Source organism: Aspergillus fumigatus, chromosome 7, assembly GCF_000002655.1.
Source record: "Aspergillus fumigatus Af293 chromosome 7, whole genome shotgun sequence".
NCBI classification, from domain to species: domain Eukaryota; kingdom Fungi; phylum Ascomycota; class Eurotiomycetes; order Eurotiales; family Aspergillaceae; genus Aspergillus; species Aspergillus fumigatus.
Window position 1 is genome coordinate 1,755,190 of NC_007200.1, and position 21,569 is coordinate 1,776,758.

The window sequence follows — 21,569 nt, forward strand, 5'->3', positions numbered from 1 at the left end:
CGAAGAGGCGTATGGATAAGCTGTATTGTGACGATACTAAAGATACACCTCTAATAACTACCAGGGTGTCACCTCAACTAATAACGCAACCTACAACTAAGGTACATCAATATATAAGGCCACAGCAAAATGGCACGAAACCTTGAGTCCTGGCAGTGTACAATGATTGTCCATATGATACGTAGCAAGAGAACACTAACTACATCGCAAATGGCCAAGGCTTGCAAAATGTTCCGAGCGTTCTATCACAAATATTCGCAAGGACATGCGGCAGTTTGGCACAGCCAGGTCCCCCTAAATCCGCACTGGCCAGGCACCATGCATCACCGCGTCAATGGTCGATGCCCTTTGCGACCATCTGATAGAAAAGCCAGGCCTCTACGTAGAAGAAATGGCCGTCATTTTATGGGATGAGTTTAATATACTGCCATCATCGTCAACTATCCAATGAGCCCTGTCCCGGGAGGGCTGGATGAAAAAGAAATGTCAGCAGAGGGCAAAGGAATGGAGCCCTAAGCTATGAGATTTCTATCAACATATATTATCCAAGTTTCACTCCTACCATTTGGTCTTCGTTGATGAGTCTGGGTGTGACAATGGATTGGATTTAGGCGAAAGTGGTTGGGCTCCATTTGGGGTGACATCTGTCTAAATATCAAAATTTCATCGGGGCCAACGCTACCAGATTCTACCTGCATATGCTCAAGGTGGCATCATGATGGCTCATATCTTTAAATGTTTAGCTGATGCCGAATTGACTTCCCAAAAGGCCAGATACCCCTAATTCTGCCAGCGATGCTTCCACTAATCAAAGACCGATTATGCCGGGCGGTAAGGCTACTTCAGGAAGGCGGTAGCAGAAGGGGTGTCTGGACTTTTGCGCAGTCAAGGTACGGAGTAATATAGGAGTGAACGGTTAAAAGGCCACGATCGTGTGTGGCTTTTGGAGGGAGAATCTGGGTCTTTTCACCTAGCGCTTTGGACACCATGACGGTAGCTAAATCAGGCTTAGCGTGCCTTCCATTAATACGTGTACATACACAAGTACGGCTGGCGCATAAAATCATGGGGCAAAGGGTATAAATCGGCTTTGAATGATCAGTTAAAGGTCGTCCTCCTATCTGATTTTCTCCCAACAGATACACTGTTGTCAAACGTGACAGAATTTTAATCGTCCACGATGCCAAAGAAATCTGGAGCCAAGTGTACTGAAATCGACTGCGACTTACTCGTTCAACAACCAGATGCTCTAGTCGGGGTAAGAAAAGGCTCCGTCCTAGAAGGTGGAGGTGGCTTTCTCACACGTAAGACGCACGTGCAACACATACGAGATCAGCTTCGTTGTTAATATGGCCCAGCACTGATCTTGCATCCTTTTTCATCAACATTTGTTTGATCTCGACCGCACCCACGGCACAGTTTCTTCCCATCCAAGCGTCTCACACCCTTCAACCGAAGACATGCTCATTGCGTCTCAAACCCCGCCTATCCTCTCCATGCAAGAAGCTTACCTCGTTCCCTATGGAGCCATTGGATTTGCCAGCGACATAGTCACCGTGTATATGGCGACCTGCCTTCTCTACGGTCGCGCACCGCTCTGCCCAGCAAGACAGATCCGCAACACAGGCTCTGCTAAATTTCTTATTGGTTTCTGGATCTTCAACCTCTATGTGATGAACAAATACAACATTGAGCAATGCTGGCAGTACTGGGAGCTGGTGTTAATAAACGTCAGCAATGGCGTGATGGGTGCCCTCGTCGCGCTAGTTGGGTTTTTCTTGGTCGGTTCATGGGATCCTCCGGTCAAAGGCGAAGCCAAGAAAAATGACCCAGAATCTTCGCCAGCCCTGGGGGCTGTGTCGCTATCTACTCCGGAAGAAGAGGCAGCCGTGCCTAACGAGCGAATTTGCGACTCTGCAAGGAAATATGGCACTATGGCTGATATGCCATCCTCTGGGCTCAACGGGCTCAGCAGGATCAGCTCGTCAAATACACAAGGGCAGAGTAATAGCACATGCGACGTATGTCCACAGATGAGTGAAGTTACGCGAGAACTGAGCAGCATGGCAAACGAGCCTGCGCAACCCGTGGATAAGTTCAAGTTTGTGTACCTCGCGGTCCTAGGGGTTTATATAGGTGCGGTTCTCATCGGAAGTATTCCCTTGGCCAGGCTAGCCGTTCTTGAGGGCGAAGTATCTAGCAAAAAAATTTGTTTGATTTTTGGCATCCTCGGTGGATTGACAATATTAGGAATTCTCTTCACCGTCGTGTATGAGTTTTGCTACTTAGGGAAAGGGACGGGGCCAGGGCCAGAGCACTTTATAATTCTTTTTGCCTTGCTTCTCATGTGCTTCACTGATTGGATATTAGGCTGCGTGCTGGGCAGCCTTAGTGGTGTACCGATTGCAGACATCAACATGGAGGAGCTGTCTCGGTATTGGTTCTATCTTGCAATTACCAAACTCCCAATGATTGCATTCTAGTGATTTAGGGATTAGCGCACCGTGAAGGTTTTATCAGAATTGACTACTCTGCGATGTTTATAGCGGCTTCTTTACTCACGTTCCACTTGTTTGCAATGTTGACATCATAGACAAAAGGGCTATTCGCTATTTCACAATATATTATCAAGCAGGCGCTGAGAAGTCTAATATTAGTGGTTTGACACGTTAGCCTTCAACCCTTCATGCCCAATAAGGCGTCAGAGCAATCAGAAGAATAAGCATAGTGGCAAGCAGGGTGGGGTTTGCGCTACCAGAACCAGTACCAATAACCCTATCTATCCTGCTGCTTTTTTTGGATAGCCTCAGGAATGCCCTGAGTCGCATCAGTAGCAGGCTATGAGATGCAGAAGAGAGCTACATTATGGACTGAATTGCGAGATGAGCGAGTCGCCCCGTTTGATAAGTTTGCGTAGCATCTTCTGTAAGTGTCGTATGCCCCATACTGGTAACTTACTACGTCACGTAATGTTACTCGTTACATACATAACCAATAGTTACTTACTAATTCATATTTGACTTAGTGGATCATGTGACTAGGGTTTGGAAGCATGTCCGTCTGTCATAGAACATGGAAGGGGAAGTTGGGTGCCACTGTATTATGTATAGCCCCTGGCGAGCACGCTGGGTAACTGCTACCGTCAAGCGGTTAGGACGATGGATTTCTACCTTCTCGCGGTGTCCGGTGTCAGTACCCTCTGTTTGTGCGGAGGGGACACCAAAAGAATCCAGGGGGTGCGGGTAGGGCCGAACCGCAGAGTTTTCCGCGGTTATCGAGCCCACCCAACCCACACAAAATCAGAGGAAAAGGGTTATGAAAACCATCCGACGACTGCCTACTCGACTCGTACTCGAGACCGAAGCTAGACTTGTTTTTCTAGTGGATGTGGTATCGCCTAGACAGGAGACAGGACACCTCTGAGCTTGAAAACTCTCTGAGATTGCGAGACGCCCTACAGAACTTGAACATAATTTGACTTTGCGTTGAGCGGCGAGGGAGGATACAACCGGTCGAGCAGTGGATAATACGAGTCTGGGGGAAGGACAGCAGCGCTTCTGGTTACAAGTCCCCCGTTAAGGCTCTGCCACGGGCAGCCTTGATCAAAGGATGCTGACAGTTCATTCCACTAGGGGCGTACTATCTAGCGACGAGCCTCGACGAACTCGTTAAGGCACGGCCACGGGTGTTCGAGGGGTCTGCGAAACTGGGGACACAAGCTTGGTTAGTGGAGAACGGTCGGGATGTCCCGCAGGGTCACTGGGGATATTTCTTGGCTGCCTCTGCAAGACACGGTCGGCCAGCAGAGAGAGATCTCGGCTGGTAACGCGAAGCGGGGAGACGTTCGTCGTTTCACCGTGGGGCGTGGCACATAATGGCAGTGACGGACCAGCCGTCAGGGGCTTGACGAGACTGTCTATGTGGCCCGAGAGGACGGACGCGCGTGTCGGTGTGCACAGAGACGGAAATCAGCTACCTCACTCGCACTGGGGACCTGAAGTTGAACAGCCAAAGTGGTGTCGTCCTAGTGGAAACGGCTGTGGTCGCCTTCACTATCTCACTCGCAGTGAGAACCTGCAGCTGGGCGATGGATGTGATGTCGTTCTAGCTGAGATGCCGGTGATGCATGCTTAAGGAGCAAACCTGGAGACACCTGGGGTGAGAGGTTTTTGCCGGGGCCTCAATAACTTGAAGCCGTTCATTGAGAGGTGAAGGGCGGAAAACCAGGGCAGTGGCCTGAACAAGCGGGCCTGGTGAAGCTGCTTACATCGGCTACAAGAACTCGTTAAGGCTTAGCCACGGGCAGACTTGGCTGTGTAGTTATGTCTCTTGGGCCCAGCCAATGGAAGAGAGCGAGGATTGTAGTGCTGCGCAAACCTGGGAAACCCGACTATACAGCGCCTGGAGCATACCGACCGATTTCACTGCTGAACACACTCGGAAAGATACTTAAAGCAGTAATGGCTAAACGGCTGTTATACTGGGCTGAATTATATAGACTGCTCCTAGAGACGCAGTTCAGAGGGCGGCCCGGTCGAAACACGGAACAAGCACTACTAGTGCTCGCAAATGCGGTCGACCGCGCATGGCTCCGATCAAAGGTGGTAACACTCATCGCCTTCGATCTCAAGGGAGCCTTCAACGGAGTCAATAAGACTAGCCTGGAAGAACGCCTGCGGTCTAAAGGGATCCCTGAGATTGCCAGACGGTGGATCAACAGCTTCATGGAGGACTGATATGCTAGTATCGCTTTCAACGACTTTGAGACGCAACTGTCACTGCTGGAGAATGCAGGCCTGGCCCAAGGCTCGCCCCTATCACCGATCCTCTTCACCTTTTTTAACTCGAAGCTAGTGGACCAGCCAGTAGATCTCCAGGGAGGAGCCTCGGCCTTTATCGACGATTACTTCCAGTGGTGAGTGGGCCCTTTGGCAGAAGAAAACATCAGGAAGCTGCAAGAAGAAGATATCCCGCGTATCAAAACATGGGCTCGACAAACCGGATCATGCTTCGCGGCGGAGAAGACTGAGCTGATTTACTTGACAAGAAACAAGAAGGAACAGAGCCAGGGAGAGATCACTATGAACAATAAGATTATTAAGCCTACCGCGACGGTAAAAATCCTGGGCGTTATCTTTGACAGGGAACTGCGATGGAAAGAGCATGTGTAGCAAGTGATCAAACAAGCAACCAAAGTCAATATTGCACTGGGAGGACTCTGACACCTTTAACTAGAACAGATGAGATAACTTTATCAAGCCTGCGTGATGCCAGTAGTGGACTACGCCTCCGCAGTATGGCACAACCCCCTAAGGGACAGGACCCTCTTGCGACAGCTTACAACCGTCTAACGAACTACCCTTACTCAGATACTGTCCGCCTTTAGGACAGTCTTAACACAGGCGCTCGAGATGGAGTCTTACACTCTGCTAACTTGACTGCGACTGAAATAATGCTCCTAGATTGTGGCAGCCTGCCTCAGCACAGTGCCGGAACATCACCCAATCCATAATGTGATGGTTCGAGCGAGGACCCGCAGCACACACGTCAGAGCCCATTCTCAATTCCCTCTGGCAGAGACGCTATGTATAATGGACCTCCGCTGCCTGCAAGCTCTAGAAACAATCGACCCAAAGCCACTGGCACCATGGCGAGAGTAACCGTTCGTCGAGATTGAGATAGAACCTGACTGAGAAAAGGCTAAGGAGAGCGCTGCTACCAGAAGAGCCATGCCAGGGATTACAATCTTTTCTAATGCGTCAGGCTAGCAGAACCAACTGGGGGCTGCAGCTGTGGCCCTTGGCGAAGAACTAAAGGCGTCAGAATCACGACAAGTTAGCATTGGGTCAATGGAGCACTGGTTAGTTTATGCTGCAGAGCTCATGGCGATATACTACGCCATCAGCCTGGTCTATCAAATATCGCGAAAGAAGCGAAGTGCACTAGGCATGGTTGAGCAACCTGTAACTATTCTCAGTGATAGCATGTCAGCGCTGCAAGCAATTCAAAACTCATCTAATAAGTCAGGCTAAAAGATTATCCGAGCCACGTTGCAGGCAGCCTCTGAAATGAAGGCACGAGGGATCCTAATTCGCCTCTAATGGGTCCCAGGGCATTGCGGTGACCCCAGAAATAATGAAGCTGACCGCCTTGCCAGAGAAGCAGTAGGTCTAAGGAAGATGCACCCCTTTCAACACCTTCTTTCGCGTGAAAAAGGTTTCATCCGTAAAAGGATCCTAAACAAGTGGAAGGAAGAGTGGACAAAATCTACAAAGGGAGGGCACCTTCGCCGAATCGACAAAACCCTACCCTCAATTCGTACCCGAAGACTATATAGATTGCTCCCACGGAACCGAGCATATCTGCTCACACAACTTCGTATGGGCCACTCTTGGCTGGCGACATATGGCAAACTATGTCACTATTAAGACGATGATTGATGTATCTGCAGTGCCCAAGAGATGGTAGTCCATGTACTGGTAGACTGCCCACTCCTGAGAGACCTGCAATGAGAACTATGAAGGAAAATTGATAGCGCATTCAGCAACATTTCAAATATGCTAGGAGGAGGGTAACTAGGTAAGGAAGGTAAGGTATAAGACGCTGAGCAAGACAGCAGCACCCTAGAGGCTGTACTAGACTTTGCAGAGGCGTCCCAGAGGTTTCGAAGTCGCGCGCCCCGGGGGCCGCAGAGCAGAACACTAGGCAACTAGGCCAACCCAGGCCTTGACGAGGCTCCAAATTCGTTAGGAAAGAAATGGTTCACTGTACATAAGGGAATAGACATAGATAGATAGGAGAGGGAGATCCTGCATATCGCCGAGGGCGAGGGGTCAGAGTATGAAATCATCATCATCATCATCACTGTATTATGTATCTGTTTAGTGTACATGTAGTTACCTAGCATGATACTGTATCTTTCTTCAATGCCTTCATAAAAAGCCTTTATCAGACGCGTTGACGGTAGGCAAGACAAGCAACGAAGTCCACGAGCGAGTGTCGAGTTCCTGATGATTGACGACCAGGTATCGCACCTAACTAAGTCCACTAAAATCAACAGAGGCAAGGAAGGGCAGATCTTGGCTTCCTCACCCATCTATATATGACCGAGTGAGTAGTTATTCCCAGCACCGGCAGAGATGTCTCCCCGTTGCTGGGGACAGACGCACAAGGACACACCGCAGCTACTGACAGTGTTGAGCCACGGGTGTAGGGTAGACCGGTTGTTTACGAATTGCCACGTCGAAGGCGCCCAGGATGCTCAAAAAAAAGTGGTGGGGTGCGATGCCTGGAAGGCTGAGTTGGAGCAGGGTATTGGTGCGACCAACTCGGTTCATCGGTTCGAACAAATGACTCCCAACGGGAGCATATGTGGTAAACAGCAACAGGATTAACTTTATTAGTTCGTATTGATATCCCCACTAGCACAGTATTGCTGTTATAGTTCGGATCCTACCAGTTCTAGTTAATTGGGCGTACGGTGTGAGGAATTGATGCAGGTGCCCGAAGCCCGAACATAACTCCATCCGCCAACAAGCAGATCATCCATAATATATTGCCAGCCGTGCGCCGTGCTAGACCTGCACGACGTACTTTGTGGGTCTTGTTGCAGCTCCATGTCTCGCTGTTTTTCGGTTTCTTTTCCCAGCTTATACCCTTTTGCGGTCTTTCCGTCACAATGCCTTTTTCATTCATACAGATGGATATTTTCTTTGGCAGAAAGAACTCACAGGCAGTTGGACCCGCATGAACTAAGGTTTTTTAGTTTAGTTTGGTCGATTTGGTCACAATACGTGTTGAGCAGGATCGTGCTCAACTGACTGATACAACGATAAAATCGCCAGAAGAGCGGAGGCTTGAGCCAGAAACTGCTATTGGCGGTTCCTTTAATAATGCAAGCCGCACTGATGTTATTCTACCGTCGGCAGTATTTGACACTGTGACATCATATGCGGAACTCCGGACAGTGTGGAAACATACACGGTATGCACCTTGACTTGCGTGTTGCCTTCTTGCAATCACACTGGAAGAGAGAAAAGCCTTGTCGCCTATACGTTCATCTAGACATCACTTTTGCTGGTCGTTTGCGTAAATGTTGTGGAGCAACCCCCACGACTGACCAACTTGATGTGCAACGAATGGACATTGCGAGGTGAATACCGCAGTATGACTGAGTGACCATTCAGTGATTCCTCTAGCAACAATCTGAATTCTCCGCAGAACTGTGTCAACCTTCACATGGCGTTACTTCGAATACGTCATAGGTCTTCACACAGCGCCTAGGCCATCATTTGTTGTATGGGAATATATACGCACTATGACCGGTTTGACTTACAGTGCTCATGAAGTCCCATGATTTTTAGCAAGAATGCATTTTCAACCTTTTCTTAGACATACCCGCTTTCTCCCAGTCAAATTCGGTATGTTATCCCTTATCTTTATCGCGATTACGGTATGGCGGCTGAAGCATGGATATTTCCAACCGTCTAAGTCCGCCAGCCAGAAATTTGTCGTTTGTTCGCTTCCCTAATGCACAACAACAGAGCCACTGCTAATAATTAACAGACATTAACTGAGAAATTATATCTTTCAGGATTTTCGTCCGATGGAGACGTGGAAAAAATTGGATGCGACGACCTCAGACAGACTGGCTATCTGGATATTGAATGAAGCATTCTGCTGCACGACAACATCAGCCAAATCGCCCTTAGTGTTTCGTCCCATCCAATGATCCAGGAGATACTGGATTAAACTGCGCATGGTGTGAAGATTTTCGAGCCTCATGATCTAATAGAGAGCCGTTTGTCTCAATTTGCAGGATCAGGAGTCTGGCTATCCCAGCTGAATATGTATATTGTGGCCTCGCGCGTGGTGTACACAGCTCCTGGAATCTCCTAGCCGACAATCAGTTTCTTAAGAGGGAGAGTCTTTGATAAAAATTGGAGACACTTGGAAAATTACACCATTGACTGGTATGGAAAAACGACGATCTTTCTGCTGCTATTCGAGATACCGACAGTATGGTGGAAGGATGGAAGCTTCTTTAGCCCTGAGGATCCACGCATCGTCTTAGAAGAAGGGGCTCAAGGTGCCGAGCCGATCATTGTTTTCAATATGATCTTGAACGCTACGGGCTATCCCCGCGTCATGTGGATCTTCAAGCCTTTCTCCCGTATCATCTCCTACTTAAGGATTCGAGGTGAGGAGAGAAAACCAACCGAGAAGAACTGGGCTCCATTCTTCTATAGCTACCGCGCTGATTCAGAAAGAAAACCAAGCGAGCACTTGTATTTTGTTTACAGTTTTAATCCTCTTCAAGTGCTCAAATGCAAAGTTGACACTGGGAGTTGCGACTGGTTCTACAGGGCAACATCAAGCCCGGACTTTCCATCACTGCCACATCAGGACCCTCATGGGGAAATGCGTGGGGGAACGAATTTCGTGCTGGTGCCACTTGCTGGCCAGTCAGGACTCCAATTCTTCGTGGGATTTCCCCGAACACACGTCCAGTTTTGCCAATCCGGGTCTTCGTACCGCCCTGAACTTGTTGTCATGTCCGCTTTTGACTCTGAGTTCCGCTTCATCTATGCCAGTGTCGCCACGGACTTTGGCAATGCCATTCTGGATCAGAATGAACTCCTTCACCCGTGCACAACAGGAGCTTTCTTGATCCCTAACAGCATTTTGCGCTGGGATCACGGTCTAGGAGAAGATGCGATGGCCCTCTCATTTAGCGTCGCCGATGAAAGCATCCATATAGTAAACTTGCATGGGATGCTAGACTTCATCCAGGACCTACCATATGTGGCAAACTCTGTTACCTACGGGGGGGACCACAATACATCGTTGCAGAAATCGCGATGGTCTGTGATAGAGAAAGAGATCATATCATGTGCTGTGGACAGCGCGGCGAACTCAAGCCGTAAAGATGCGATCAAAACTGATATGCTGTCTGAGGAGCTGCGGAACTGAAGCCTTTTCATTTGAGGCTTACTGGCAGGATAGACCAGAAAATAAGGATTATTGCTTAAATCTTGTAAGCAGGCCTCGTCATACAGTATGGGGAAGATTAATCATTGAAACTTTTAAGCATTGGGAAGCGAGTTAAACCGGAATCTGGCAAGCAACATGATCACAGACATATTTGTTTTGCTCATGGCTTCGGGCAAGGAGCGTCATCTCTTACCTTTATTTATTTTCTCATTATTAGTTTGTTTTCTCATCCAAGACTCTAAAAGGGGTGAGTAGGTGCGTGTTACTGTATTCGACCTGCTCATTAAACTGGAAAGATATAAAGAGGTGATAAGAAACAATGGTAGTATCGCTTGCAATCGAGGCGCGACTCTCCAAACTCCGTGACTATGTGCGCAATAGGAAGGTTATTCTCGACCCCAGAACCACAGACCTCTACGTCGTCATGTCCACTAACTTGGGCACGGCTCGTTCGCCATGTGGGACATCCTGGAGCGAAACTACCTGACGCTGTTCTAGCAATTGGAGAAATCGTGGTTCAGCTTCCAGAAGACGATCGCAAGCTTTTGCTCACTGGGAGGCCATGGCAATTCCTCGAACCGGGGCCAGATGAGAATGACCTTGGCGTAGAACTCATGTCAATCAAAAGCACCGTGGCAGAGCTCAGCAATGTCAGCGAGCGGGTAGACTAAGGTAGACTCACAAACCAAGTGCTTCTGTCTCTGCTAATTCAGCATATCCGGTAGCTGCCCGGGAAATAGACCTCTTGAAAAAAGAGTTATTGCGTCGCCAAAATCGGCTTGTCCTCCTTCAAAGCCAGCAATATGGCCTTAGCGGCCAGATGAACCCGTTCCTAACCAACCCAACAATAGGAACAGCAATAAAGTCAACAGATTGGCAGGATGCGACGAAACAGTCAAAGAATATACAGCTCCCCAATGGCTCATCGAGTCAGCATGCTCAGTCCCTTTCTAACACTTATGGATCCCCTCAGAATGCGGCGAGGCGGTTGAAGGTCATCGATCTCATGAATATCTCCTCTACCCAGCACGCTCAGTCCACACCATACGTCACTGCAACAGGCCCGTCCACACAACCTGTCAGCCATACGCCATCTTCCGCTTGTACATCGAATACTGATGCTATGTATTCGCCCAATACAACAGAGGAGCAAGACCCCCCGAGCTCGACAGCATTGTACTATACAGCTGAAGAAATAAGCGGACTCAGGCAGCAGCACCTTGAGCTTCAGGTGCAGGGGTCACCATAATGCGAGGGCACTGGGGCCTGCAATTACCCTACCTCTTTCCTACAAACTCTACAACAGTAAGCAATCAATTTCAGGATGTTCTTACTGTACAAACGCGACCGATGCTGATCCTCGGCAGTATAATAAATAACCCCAAAAATTCACATCTCATCAGATGGTCTGAGAAGGGGATTCTTTCATCATTCCAGACAGGAACAAATTTGCGCGGATGTTACTCCCTACAATTTGCGGTCATGGTAACTTCAGAGCATTTTGCCGCCTTCTATAGTACTATAAGTTGGATCTTAAGAAGCAATCCTCTCTGTTGAGGTCATGGCAAAGCACTCCGTTCAGAGAATACAGCAATCCTAATTTTCGGCGAGACGATGAAACCGGGCCTTCGCGTATGGAATGTAGAAGGAGGAAGACCAAAGCGCCCTCAGACCCTGGATCTCAGTCTTCCCTGTTCGCTCGGTGTTCACGTGCACGCGGAGAGTCCACTGTAGATGAAGATCATGTCGCAAGCGACATGTGATGAGGCGACAAGGCATGCGAGAGTGTCCGAGGGTCACGCATTAGGTATCCAAAGCGGCGACGGGTAGCTTAGGGGAACAGATAGTATAAGGACTGCATTATACCGTAGCGCTCTATAGGCTGTGAAAGTTCGCACGTGGTAGTGCAAGCTACTTCGCAAAATATACAATTTAATGGGCTCCCAATAGTACAGAATGATTTATGGCTTTAACGCCGATAACACATTATAGCGGCATAGTCATTGGCATTTCTTCTGAAGTCGACATATGTAAGGCATTGCCAAGGTGCTGTCGTGAGACAATTTCTTTTAGGTTTCACGACCAAAAAGCGGAAACAGCTAATGTCAAGGGGACAAATACCAACGGTAGACGATCTCCAAGGGCAGAGCTTGGGTGCCACATTATCCCGGATATGGCAAGGGCCTGCGTCCACTGTCCGCTCCGGTAACCGGCGATAACAGCACCGACGGCTTTGACACGCCCGCACGAACCCGGAGAACGAGGTCGGAAATGATGGCACTGCATGAGAGCTGAAGGACGAACCCATCAACCGCGGTGCGGAGTTAGGTATACGTATCGCTGAGATTAATTAATTTGGTTTATTTAGTATTCGATCATGTTGAGCTATCTTGGTGGGTATCAAAATACGCTCAACTGGGTGGCGGCGGACGACTGAAGGGGCTGAAAAGTTGAGCAGATTTTGGAAATATCAGGCGTACATTGTGCTAAATTGACTCTCGTAGAAGCTAAGCGATGACCTCCATTGGTAACTAAGATGTAGTCCCTTTGGATCCTGTGATCAACTACTGCTCAACTTTGCTCTCCACTCCGATTGGCGTTTTGTGGATTGGTTACATGACCGGCCCCACAACGCTTGAGAAGTGCATGCCGCCCAGATTACCACGGCCTCTGGCCGTTCGCCATCGGTTCAACTAACTGATCAGACGGCGACATGAAAACCCTGGAAAACGAGAGCAGCAGTATGCTATACCGAGTGGGTCTATATTGCTTCCGGGTCCAGATGCTCGCGAGAGGAACAAAAGTATAGTCTTACTGGCAAATCCCGTGGAAGATGCCATTTTGCTTTAATAGAGTGAAGGCTCTTAGGCATCTCACAACCACTCATTCTACATGGCAAGCAACGATAGAGAATGTCCATTGACAGTCGAGTATCGACGGGAGAGACCGGGTGTGCAGATGCATGGCGGGTAGTCGATTTTGAAAAACCCAAACTACCAGAGAACCTACAACCTCTCATCTCGGACAAGTTCGGCTTATCCGACCTGCTCACCGAACTAGGAAGGTACAAAGGGGTTATAAGAGACAATGGTAGTATCGCTCGCAATCGAGGCGCGACTCTCCTCACTCCGCGATTATGTGCGCAACTAGGAAGCTTATTCTCGACCCCAGAACCACAGACCTCTGCATCATCACGTCCACTAACCTGGGCACAGCTCGTTCGCCATGTGGGATATCCTGGAGCGAACCTACCTGACGGCGATTTGTCAATTAAAGATATCGTGGTTCAGCTTCCAGAAGACGATCGCAAGCTTTTGCGCACTGGGAGGCCATGGCAATTCCTCGAACCGGGACCAGATGAGAATGACCTTGTTGCGGAAATCGACTCAATCAAAATCACTGTGGCAGAGCTCAGCGATGTCAGCGAACAGGTAACCCAAGGTTAGCCTCACAAACTAAGTGCTTTGGCCTCTGCTAATTCAGCAGTTCCTGTAGTTGCTCGGGAAATAGACACCCTGAAAGAAGAGTTATTGCGTCGCCAAAATCGGCTTGTCCTGCTTCAAAGCGCCCCGGCGAATCCGTACTCAACCAACCTGATAATTAGGACATTATTACAGTCAACAAGCTGGCAGAATGCGACCAAACAATCAAAGAATACGGAGCTTCCCAATAACTCATCGAGCCAGCATGCTCAGTCCCTTTCCGACACCTATGGATCCCCTCCAAACGCGGCGAGGCGGTTGAAGGTCATAGATCTCATAAATATCTCCTCCAACCAGCACGCTCAGTGTGCACCATACGCCACTGCATCACCAAACGCGGTGGTACAGTCCGAGGACTTGGAACCTGTGGATAACCCGTCTCGGCAGCAAAGTCAGTGTCCAACGGGCCCATCCACACCACCTGTCAGCCATGCGCCATCTTCCGCCTGTACGCCGAATACTGATGCCATTTATTCGTCTACTGCGACGGACGAGCAAGCGTCCCCGAGCTCAACAGCGTCGTACTGTACAGCCGAAGAAACAAGCAGGCTTGGGCAGCCGCACCTTAAGCTTCAGGGCCAGGCGTCACCACAATGCAAGGGCACTGGGGACTGCAATCGCCCTACATATTTCCTACAAACTCTACGACGGTAAGGAATCATTTGCAGGACACTCTGACTGTATAAACGCGACCCATGCTCATCCTCAGCAGTATCATAGACAACCCCAGAAATTCGCATCTCATCAGATAGTCCGACAAGGGGGATTCTTTCATCATTCCAGACAGGAACAAATTTGCGCGGACATTACTCCCTACAATTTGCGGTCATGGTAACTTCAGAGCATTTTGCCGCCTTCTATGGTACTATAAGTTGGATCTCAAGAAGTAATCCTCTCCGTGGAGGTCATGGCAAAGGACTCCGTTCAGAGAATTCAGCAATCCTAATTTTCGACGAGACGATGACGCTGGGTTTTTGCGTATTGAAGGACGAAGGAAGAAGACTAAGGAGTCCTCAAACCCTGTATCTCGGTCTTCCGTGTCCGATCTGTTTTCCCGTTCTGGCGGAGAATCCAGTATGGATGAAGATCATGTCGCAAGTGACATGTGGCGAGGCGGCAAGGCATGTGAGAGTGTCCGAGGGTCATACACTAGATATCCAAAGCGGAGACGGGTATCTTAGGGGAACAGATGGTGTAAAAACTGCATTGTACCGTAACGCTTGATAGGTTGTGAAAGTCCGCACGTGGTAGTGCAAGCTACTTCGCAGAATGTATAATTTATTGGCTCCCAAATAGTACAGAATATTATGTGATTTGACCACCGATAACACAACATTGCCGGATCGTTATTGCCATTTTCGTATGAAGTCAACATATACAAAGCTTTGCCAAGGCGCCGTCATGAGACAGTTCTTTTGGCTTCTCGACAAAAAGCGGACACGGCTAATGTCAAGGGGACAATATCACGGTACACACACCCCAAGGGCAGAGCTTAGGTGCCACACTAACCCAGATCTGGCAGGGGCCTTCGTCCACTGCCCGCTCCGGAATAACCGGCGATAAAAGTACCGCGGCTTTGGCACGCCTGCCCAAATTTATCCACGAGGTCGGAAATGATGGTGCGGCCTGAGAGCTGAAGGACGAACTCAATCAACCGCAGTGCGGTGCCAGGTGCAAGTATATGATCAACTTCATCTATAGCATTCAATCATGTTGAACTATCTTAGTGGGTTTTCAAAAAATAAGCACAACTGAGGTGGCGGACGACTGATGGGGGGTTAAAGTTGAACAGGTTTCGGAAAATATCAGGTAACCGTCGCTCGGTTATTTGAGGCGGGCATTCTTTGCCGTAGGAGCTAAGCGATGACTTCGAGTGGTGACTAAAACGTTAGTCGCTGTGATCAACTCTGCTTTCAACTCCGATCAACCATATGACCGACCCACTATAGCTTACCTCAGGATGGTGGGCCCATATACCCTGTTCAACCACGCGCCCCACAGGACTAATGTAGACCCTTCGATTGTTGCAAACTGGCAATAAATGATGTGATCAAGATGAAGCATACACGTCGGTATCAAGCATGCACACAGAAATCATAGTAATCTTCATCCACATTGACAAGAAGTTACCATGTTTCCGTACTCATTGTTTCGCCCGAGTATATGGTTATAGGCACTATTTTTAAGGACATTGCCAAAAAGGTAATAAAAGCTAGGAGTACGTTGGGAACACGCATATGAGAATGCGGACCGAACGATTCGGGAAGTTCATAACCCATATTATTTTCATTGGAGCAGATTTATCCTTGTACCATTGCATACTCCAGCCTTATTGCTTCTCTCTAGACCAATTGGTTGATTCAACTCGGCGACCGACCATTAAGGAAGTCAATCACGTGATCACAAAGACGCTGATTGGACAGCTCCATTTTCCTGGATCCATAAATCATTACTATGATAGGTCACATTCGTTAGCAACTAACCTTAGTAGAGTTGAGCCGTTGCGAAATTCCACTCGACATTTGAATTAGTGATGCGCGCTGGTACTACAGATTTTGATCACCCCTTTTGATTAGTTAGCCGAATTGAGGTACAAGTGTAACAATCTATCAAGTATGTTGACGACAAATATAGCTGGAGGCATGGGGCTTGCCTACTGAGCTGTTAACCTACAGCCATCTGCTGTTTCTTAGGCAGCATCTTGTAGGCTCTGTTAAATATGCTACCTTCTGGCTTCATAGTGACTATGAATAATCCAGTACTGACTGGGTATGCAACAACCTGAGATATCCTAATAGAGCTGGTGAGTACAAAACTTATTTTTTACGTTGAACCTGAGCCTCACGTACGGACCCGTGGTGGCCATGTGGTGTGACGCCTGTACTGGTGGGTCACATGGCACACTGATTAGGGCAGTTCTACTCATCTCTGTTGAGCAGGGCCCTTTCTGGGCCACCACTGCCTGGATATGCTACCAATATTGATCGCGCAAAAACCATATACTTGTGGTCAAATATTCTATTCTGTAGGTCGCCCTCCTCTGTTACATATACTCCTGGACAGATTAGGGTTGCAGATATTTAGGTTCAATTTGCCATCAGGGAGCGTTTTCCAGCGTCAAATCCTCTTTCATCGCGCGTTTAGAGTGCTCTCGAACAGGAAGGAGAAAAAATTATCGCCATGCCGCCCCCTGGATTATTCGGACGTCTGATCCAGAATAAACGCAGACTACTCTGGGAGAAGAGAGAGGGGGTGGATGCCACCCTCATTGTGGCCGATGTGAAGTTTGGGGTTCATAGCATGATTCTCGGGGCGGAAAGTCCTATACTACAATCGCGCTTTCAGGCAAGCCTTCGCAAATCAGGGCTACGGGAGATTATCATCGAAGAAGCGGATATACACACGGTGTGGAGAACTCTGATGCTCATATACCTCGGGTACTACTCCACAAGCCCATGCCCAAAAGTTGCTACGTCAGGTGCGTTCATATCCTCGTCCCACAGTGCTATACTAACAAATAATGCAAGACACATTGCGAGGTGAATCTCTTCATGCATTGGTATACTTTTTGGCTCAGCGCTGGGGCTTATCACAAGGCCTGCAGAAGCTAGCTCTGCGAAATTGCACCGTTAAAGGTCAAAGCCATAGCAGATATACACGACGGAGGGAAAGGTTAGAGGTATTAGATCCTCACTGAACTCTATATTTATCTGATGCGAACAGACTGTTCACTATCGCGTTCTCCTTTTTACTACGGGGTATTATCCTATCCTTCCTCCTCAGAACTCGTCTGGGTGAAATTTGGCTGAACGCTGTACGAGACATTGCAAATGTAGAATTAAATGAAACTTTACGGGCAGTAGAGCAGGCCCGCAATCTGAGTGATATGTTCGTCCTCTTCGTGGGAGGCAATTCCTGTTGTGATGTCCTTCTATCCTATAACTATTGATTTATACGAGCACTAGACCAACACAACTGCGGAACGGCCTGGTGTCTTTATATCAGCTTGACATCGTATCCGTATAGTCTTCTTGTTACACAAAGTAGTTTCAGCCTACGAGGTGGAATATAGATGGCATTTGGTACTGACGTTTCAATGAACCCATATTACCACAAAGGGCGAAACAGTTCAAAATATGTATAATTACAGCAGCACTTAATTCTGAAGATTACGCCTTAAGAGTCAACGATGTATATGACCCGTCTTTACAAGGCTCAGTGGGAAGAGAAAGAACTCCATCCTCTACATATACACCAGTAGCTGGGAAGCCCGTCTTCTCAAATCTTGTCATACATGAACTCACCCGCTCTGCTACTCCGATGATCAACTCCCAGGGACTATTTAAGATCGCGCGAGGATGTTCAACCGTGTGGATATCTAATTAACCTCGGGATATCCCTAGCTATTTATGTAAGCTCAAGAATGCTGTGCCTAATAGTACAACACACTTGCATGTGCCATTTGCTTGCCCTCCTTGACTAGAGTTGTTGTTTCATGCTGGAGCTACAGTAGCATCTGGTCAACATATCATCAATGACAATGTCAGCCTACTTTGTGGGCAATGTTCGTAAGATAATAATATTTCTCGAAACCATTTTCGAATGTAGAATTAAATAGAGTGAGACTATCATCTGCATCGTTACCCTAGGAAACCCTGGTAGAACAAACCGGAATGTCTGATGAGCCACTTCCTTTCCATCAGGCCAAAAGGTGCTATAGGCAAAGGCTCTGGAAGACAGGCGAGGGTGCCAATGCATCCATTATCATTGGCGGCTTCAGAATTCCGGTCCACTCTTCGATCTTGGAGGAAGAGAGCCGATATTTTCAGAGCCAATTTCGCCGGAGTTTCCAGAAGAGAGGCAGACCAGAGTTGCATTTTGATATTAAAAATGTCAATACGGTGTGGCGAACTTTGGAACTTATGTATCTCGGAACATACTCGAATGAGCTCTGTCCCTTATCTTACCTTTCTAGTAGGTTCCTGTTCTCCTCCATGTCGCTAACCATACTAATAAATACCATAGACGAAGCAAATGAGCTTGCGCTGCATGGGTCGGTATACAACCTGGCGGTGTCCTGGGGATTACTGAACAACCTTCAAGAGGTTATTTTTCAAAATTATAAGAATACAGTCGAGAATACCTGGCAGCCTCTCGCCTTTCTGGAGTCCGTTAACATAATTTTCAGTCTTCTGGGGGAGAGCGGTACGGTCCACGGACACGGAATGTCTATTATAACCAGTGATTGGTTAGACCCAGATCGGCTACGAGAAGACAGAATTGCGCAACTCGTTGTCCAGCAACTCGAAACCAGGCGTGAGGCTTTTGAAGATGATTCATTAATAACGTTGTGCCGGTCACTGCAGAATTCCCCCGTATTACTGAGGTTATTTTTGCAGCGTTGGCTAGTATCCCCGGCCCAGGCACCAAAATGTACCTGTCAGGCGTGATGTGCTTGTACAGTTAGTTTCATTATGGTGACACTAGGGTTATGCAGCTTCTAGACGCTTAGCTATTCGCTTACTGATAGTATACCACCTTTAAAATTTCGAGCAGCACCGTTTTTAGCTACAGTAATTGCTGACGGGTTGGATCATCATAGATTTGTCTGCCGGTGGACAGTCTACACTCTCCCAAATCGTTTGCCATTACCTTGGTCCCATGACACCTCGACAGGTACCGATTGAGTGGCGATTTGTTTGTAGAGTGAAATTGACCCTCTATGCCTAATTTGACAATAGAACAGATATTGTTCGACGTATATACATGCTGGTGAAAACTGCCTTACTTAACAACGCAAAACGTACAATTCGAAGGGGAGACACAGAACGGGTTCAAGACATTCAAGACATGGGCGGAAAGACAATGTTTCATGAGAGTAAACAGGTGCCCATAATGTAAGATTTAGACAGAGTAAACCAAGGGGAGATTGCGACGTGTGTTAATAAATATGAATTCAAATTGGCCTCCTCTAACAGGGAGCGTAATGGAGACGACGGTGGGCAACATGCTCCATAAAAATAGATGCACCAGGAAGAGGCAGGCTCGGTCTAATACTGCGGTGTACCTGTTGCGAAGCTTATTTTATTGCCTCTTATTGCGTTTAGGGCACAAGTCTGAAGCGGAAGTGCCTAAGCCATCCCTATGCCTCGATTGATTGGTGCAGTGGAGATGCTCTAGGAGGGGAAGGGAGGAAACTGGGAGGCAGAGTTCTTTCCCTGATTCGCGGGGTAGTCGCTGCGCTTTGCGGTGTACGTCCAATCGCCTCTCTTCTTGCGGTATTGTACCGAAGGTCTGCGTTGGTGGGTGAGGGCGTTTCTCTATTTCCACCTCGTGACATGTGAGTTTGGATTTGAGATTCAATCATCGACCCCACATTTATCGTTAATTTTGCCATCTCATCAGCGATACTAGAGGCCACTGCCGCTGACAGTTCTGTGGAAAAGTCTGCAAATCTCCTGTCCACGTAGGCCTGGACTCTTCCAAATAAAGCATCCTCATCGATCCCCTGCTGCCCCTGTTGCCCATGGGGCAATGCCGCCGAGGTTCTACTGTCATCTAGTAACTCCAATTCTTCGGTGTTGTCGGGACACGCTTGGTTTGTATACCAAATCCTTTTTGCTTCGGTCCTAGCGGGTATGGGCTGCCCATCCCTTGCGCAGACTCGGCTAATGAGCAACTTTCCCTTCTTGTCGCCAACACCGTGTGCTCATTTGAATTATGACGTGACTAAGAACACCGGTTTGTCATATCCTTGAGCGTATATGACACATTCGGCCTCGGAGGTCAGTGATGACGGCGAATCCCCATTCTTTGACAACTGTGTCAAGGGAGCTACGAATTCCAGCCGTAGAAATGTGTAATTCTTGCCGTCCATCTTCCCTTCTGGATCCGTCACCGTAAAAACACATCTCTCTTGTCCTGTTTCCTCTGATATCCTTTTCCATTCGTCAATTTCAGTTGGGTAGTCACTATACCGTACCAGCTTATGCTGATACAACGTAACAGCCGCACCGTCCTTCTCTTACTGCACTGGAATTTCAACAAGATAATAGCTAATAGGAGCCGACCGCCGCCTGTCCATTCTTTAGGTCTTCTTCTCAGCCATAATCGCGCCGCCGTTGGGTAGCGGATAAGTCCACCACGGCCAATCATGTAGGTCCCCTTTTGTCCAGGGAATATTCTCCGTTTTAAACGCTTCAGCAGTTTCCCCGGCAGGAAATCTCCTTCCCTTTCTATAAGTACGGACGCCGGATCTCGGTTGCAGTTCAGGTGAAGCCACGCCAGGCGCCTCGTCTTCGGGTGAAGCCACGCCAGGTGCTTCCTCTTCGGGTGATTCCTCTTGGGGTGATTCCTCTTGGGGTGATTCATCTTGGGGTGATTCCTCTTGGGGTGATTCCTCTTGGGATGATTCCTCTTGGGGCGATTCCTCTTCTGGTATTTCCTCTTCGGGTGAAGCCGCGCCAGGTGCTTCGTCTTCGCGTGATTCCTCTTCAGGTTTTGTTTCCTTCACTTGCGCTGCTGCTGCGCCCACGGGTGCCGCTGGCTCCGATATCCCTGGTTGCGGTGCGTCACTAACCTCAATGTCCTCTGTTTCAAGCGCAGCAGGACTGAATGAATTCACCTCTGAACACTTTTAGCACATGAGATGTTCAGGACGAAAGTCAGAGCCTTACTTTCAAGCGCTGCATGCGCATTGTCAATGTTCGCTTTCTCTCCTAGCTCAAGAATCTCCTGCAGAAATTTCTTTGCATCTTCGCTCGTGCCTTTGTATTTGGGCCCCATATCCAGGACTGCAGATTGCCCTTCGAGTATTCGGTTAACTTCGTTCTCTAGATGCTTTTTGATCCTGTCGTTTTGGTTTTTAGTCAGGTCTTGGGTCGCATTTTGTACCCCAGCAGGCAGACTTGCTGGCTTCCCACCCTGCCCAATATGTTCAATCAGACCGGCATTCACGAACTTCGCATAAGCAGCAGTAAGGGGATATTCGCGAGGCGCCATGATGTGATACTGCTTGGTAAGTTGTAGCTGATTATAGGACGATGCTTTTTCTGTTGTTGAAGTTGCGAGTATGACTGTCGGCTTGACGAAACA

General features: G+C 48.3%; 2 protein-coding genes across 2 annotated transcripts; one reads left to right on the plus strand and one right to left on the minus strand.

The window, feature by feature from the left end:
- Positions 1 to 1,460: 1,460 nt before the first annotated feature.
- Positions 1,461 to 2,483, plus strand: AFUA_7G07130 (uncharacterized protein; the record flags this gene model as incomplete). The annotated part of the gene is made up of 1 exon (XM_743705.1): positions 1,461 to 2,483. One exon carries the CDS (start codon positions 1,461 to 1,463, stop codon positions 2,481 to 2,483), a length of 1,023 nt encoding a protein of 340 aa, XP_748798.1.
- An 18,079-nt stretch (positions 2,484 to 20,562) lies between these two features.
- AFUA_7G07140 (uncharacterized protein) lies at positions 20,563 to 21,476 on the minus strand (the record flags this gene model as incomplete). Its single annotated transcript, XM_743704.1, has 2 exons — positions 20,563 to 21,101; positions 21,152 to 21,476. The coding sequence occupies 2 exons, from the start codon at positions 21,474 to 21,476 to the stop codon at positions 20,563 to 20,565; spliced, it is 864 nt and encodes a 287-aa protein (XP_748797.1).
- Between the last annotated feature and the right edge of the window lie 93 nt (positions 21,477 to 21,569).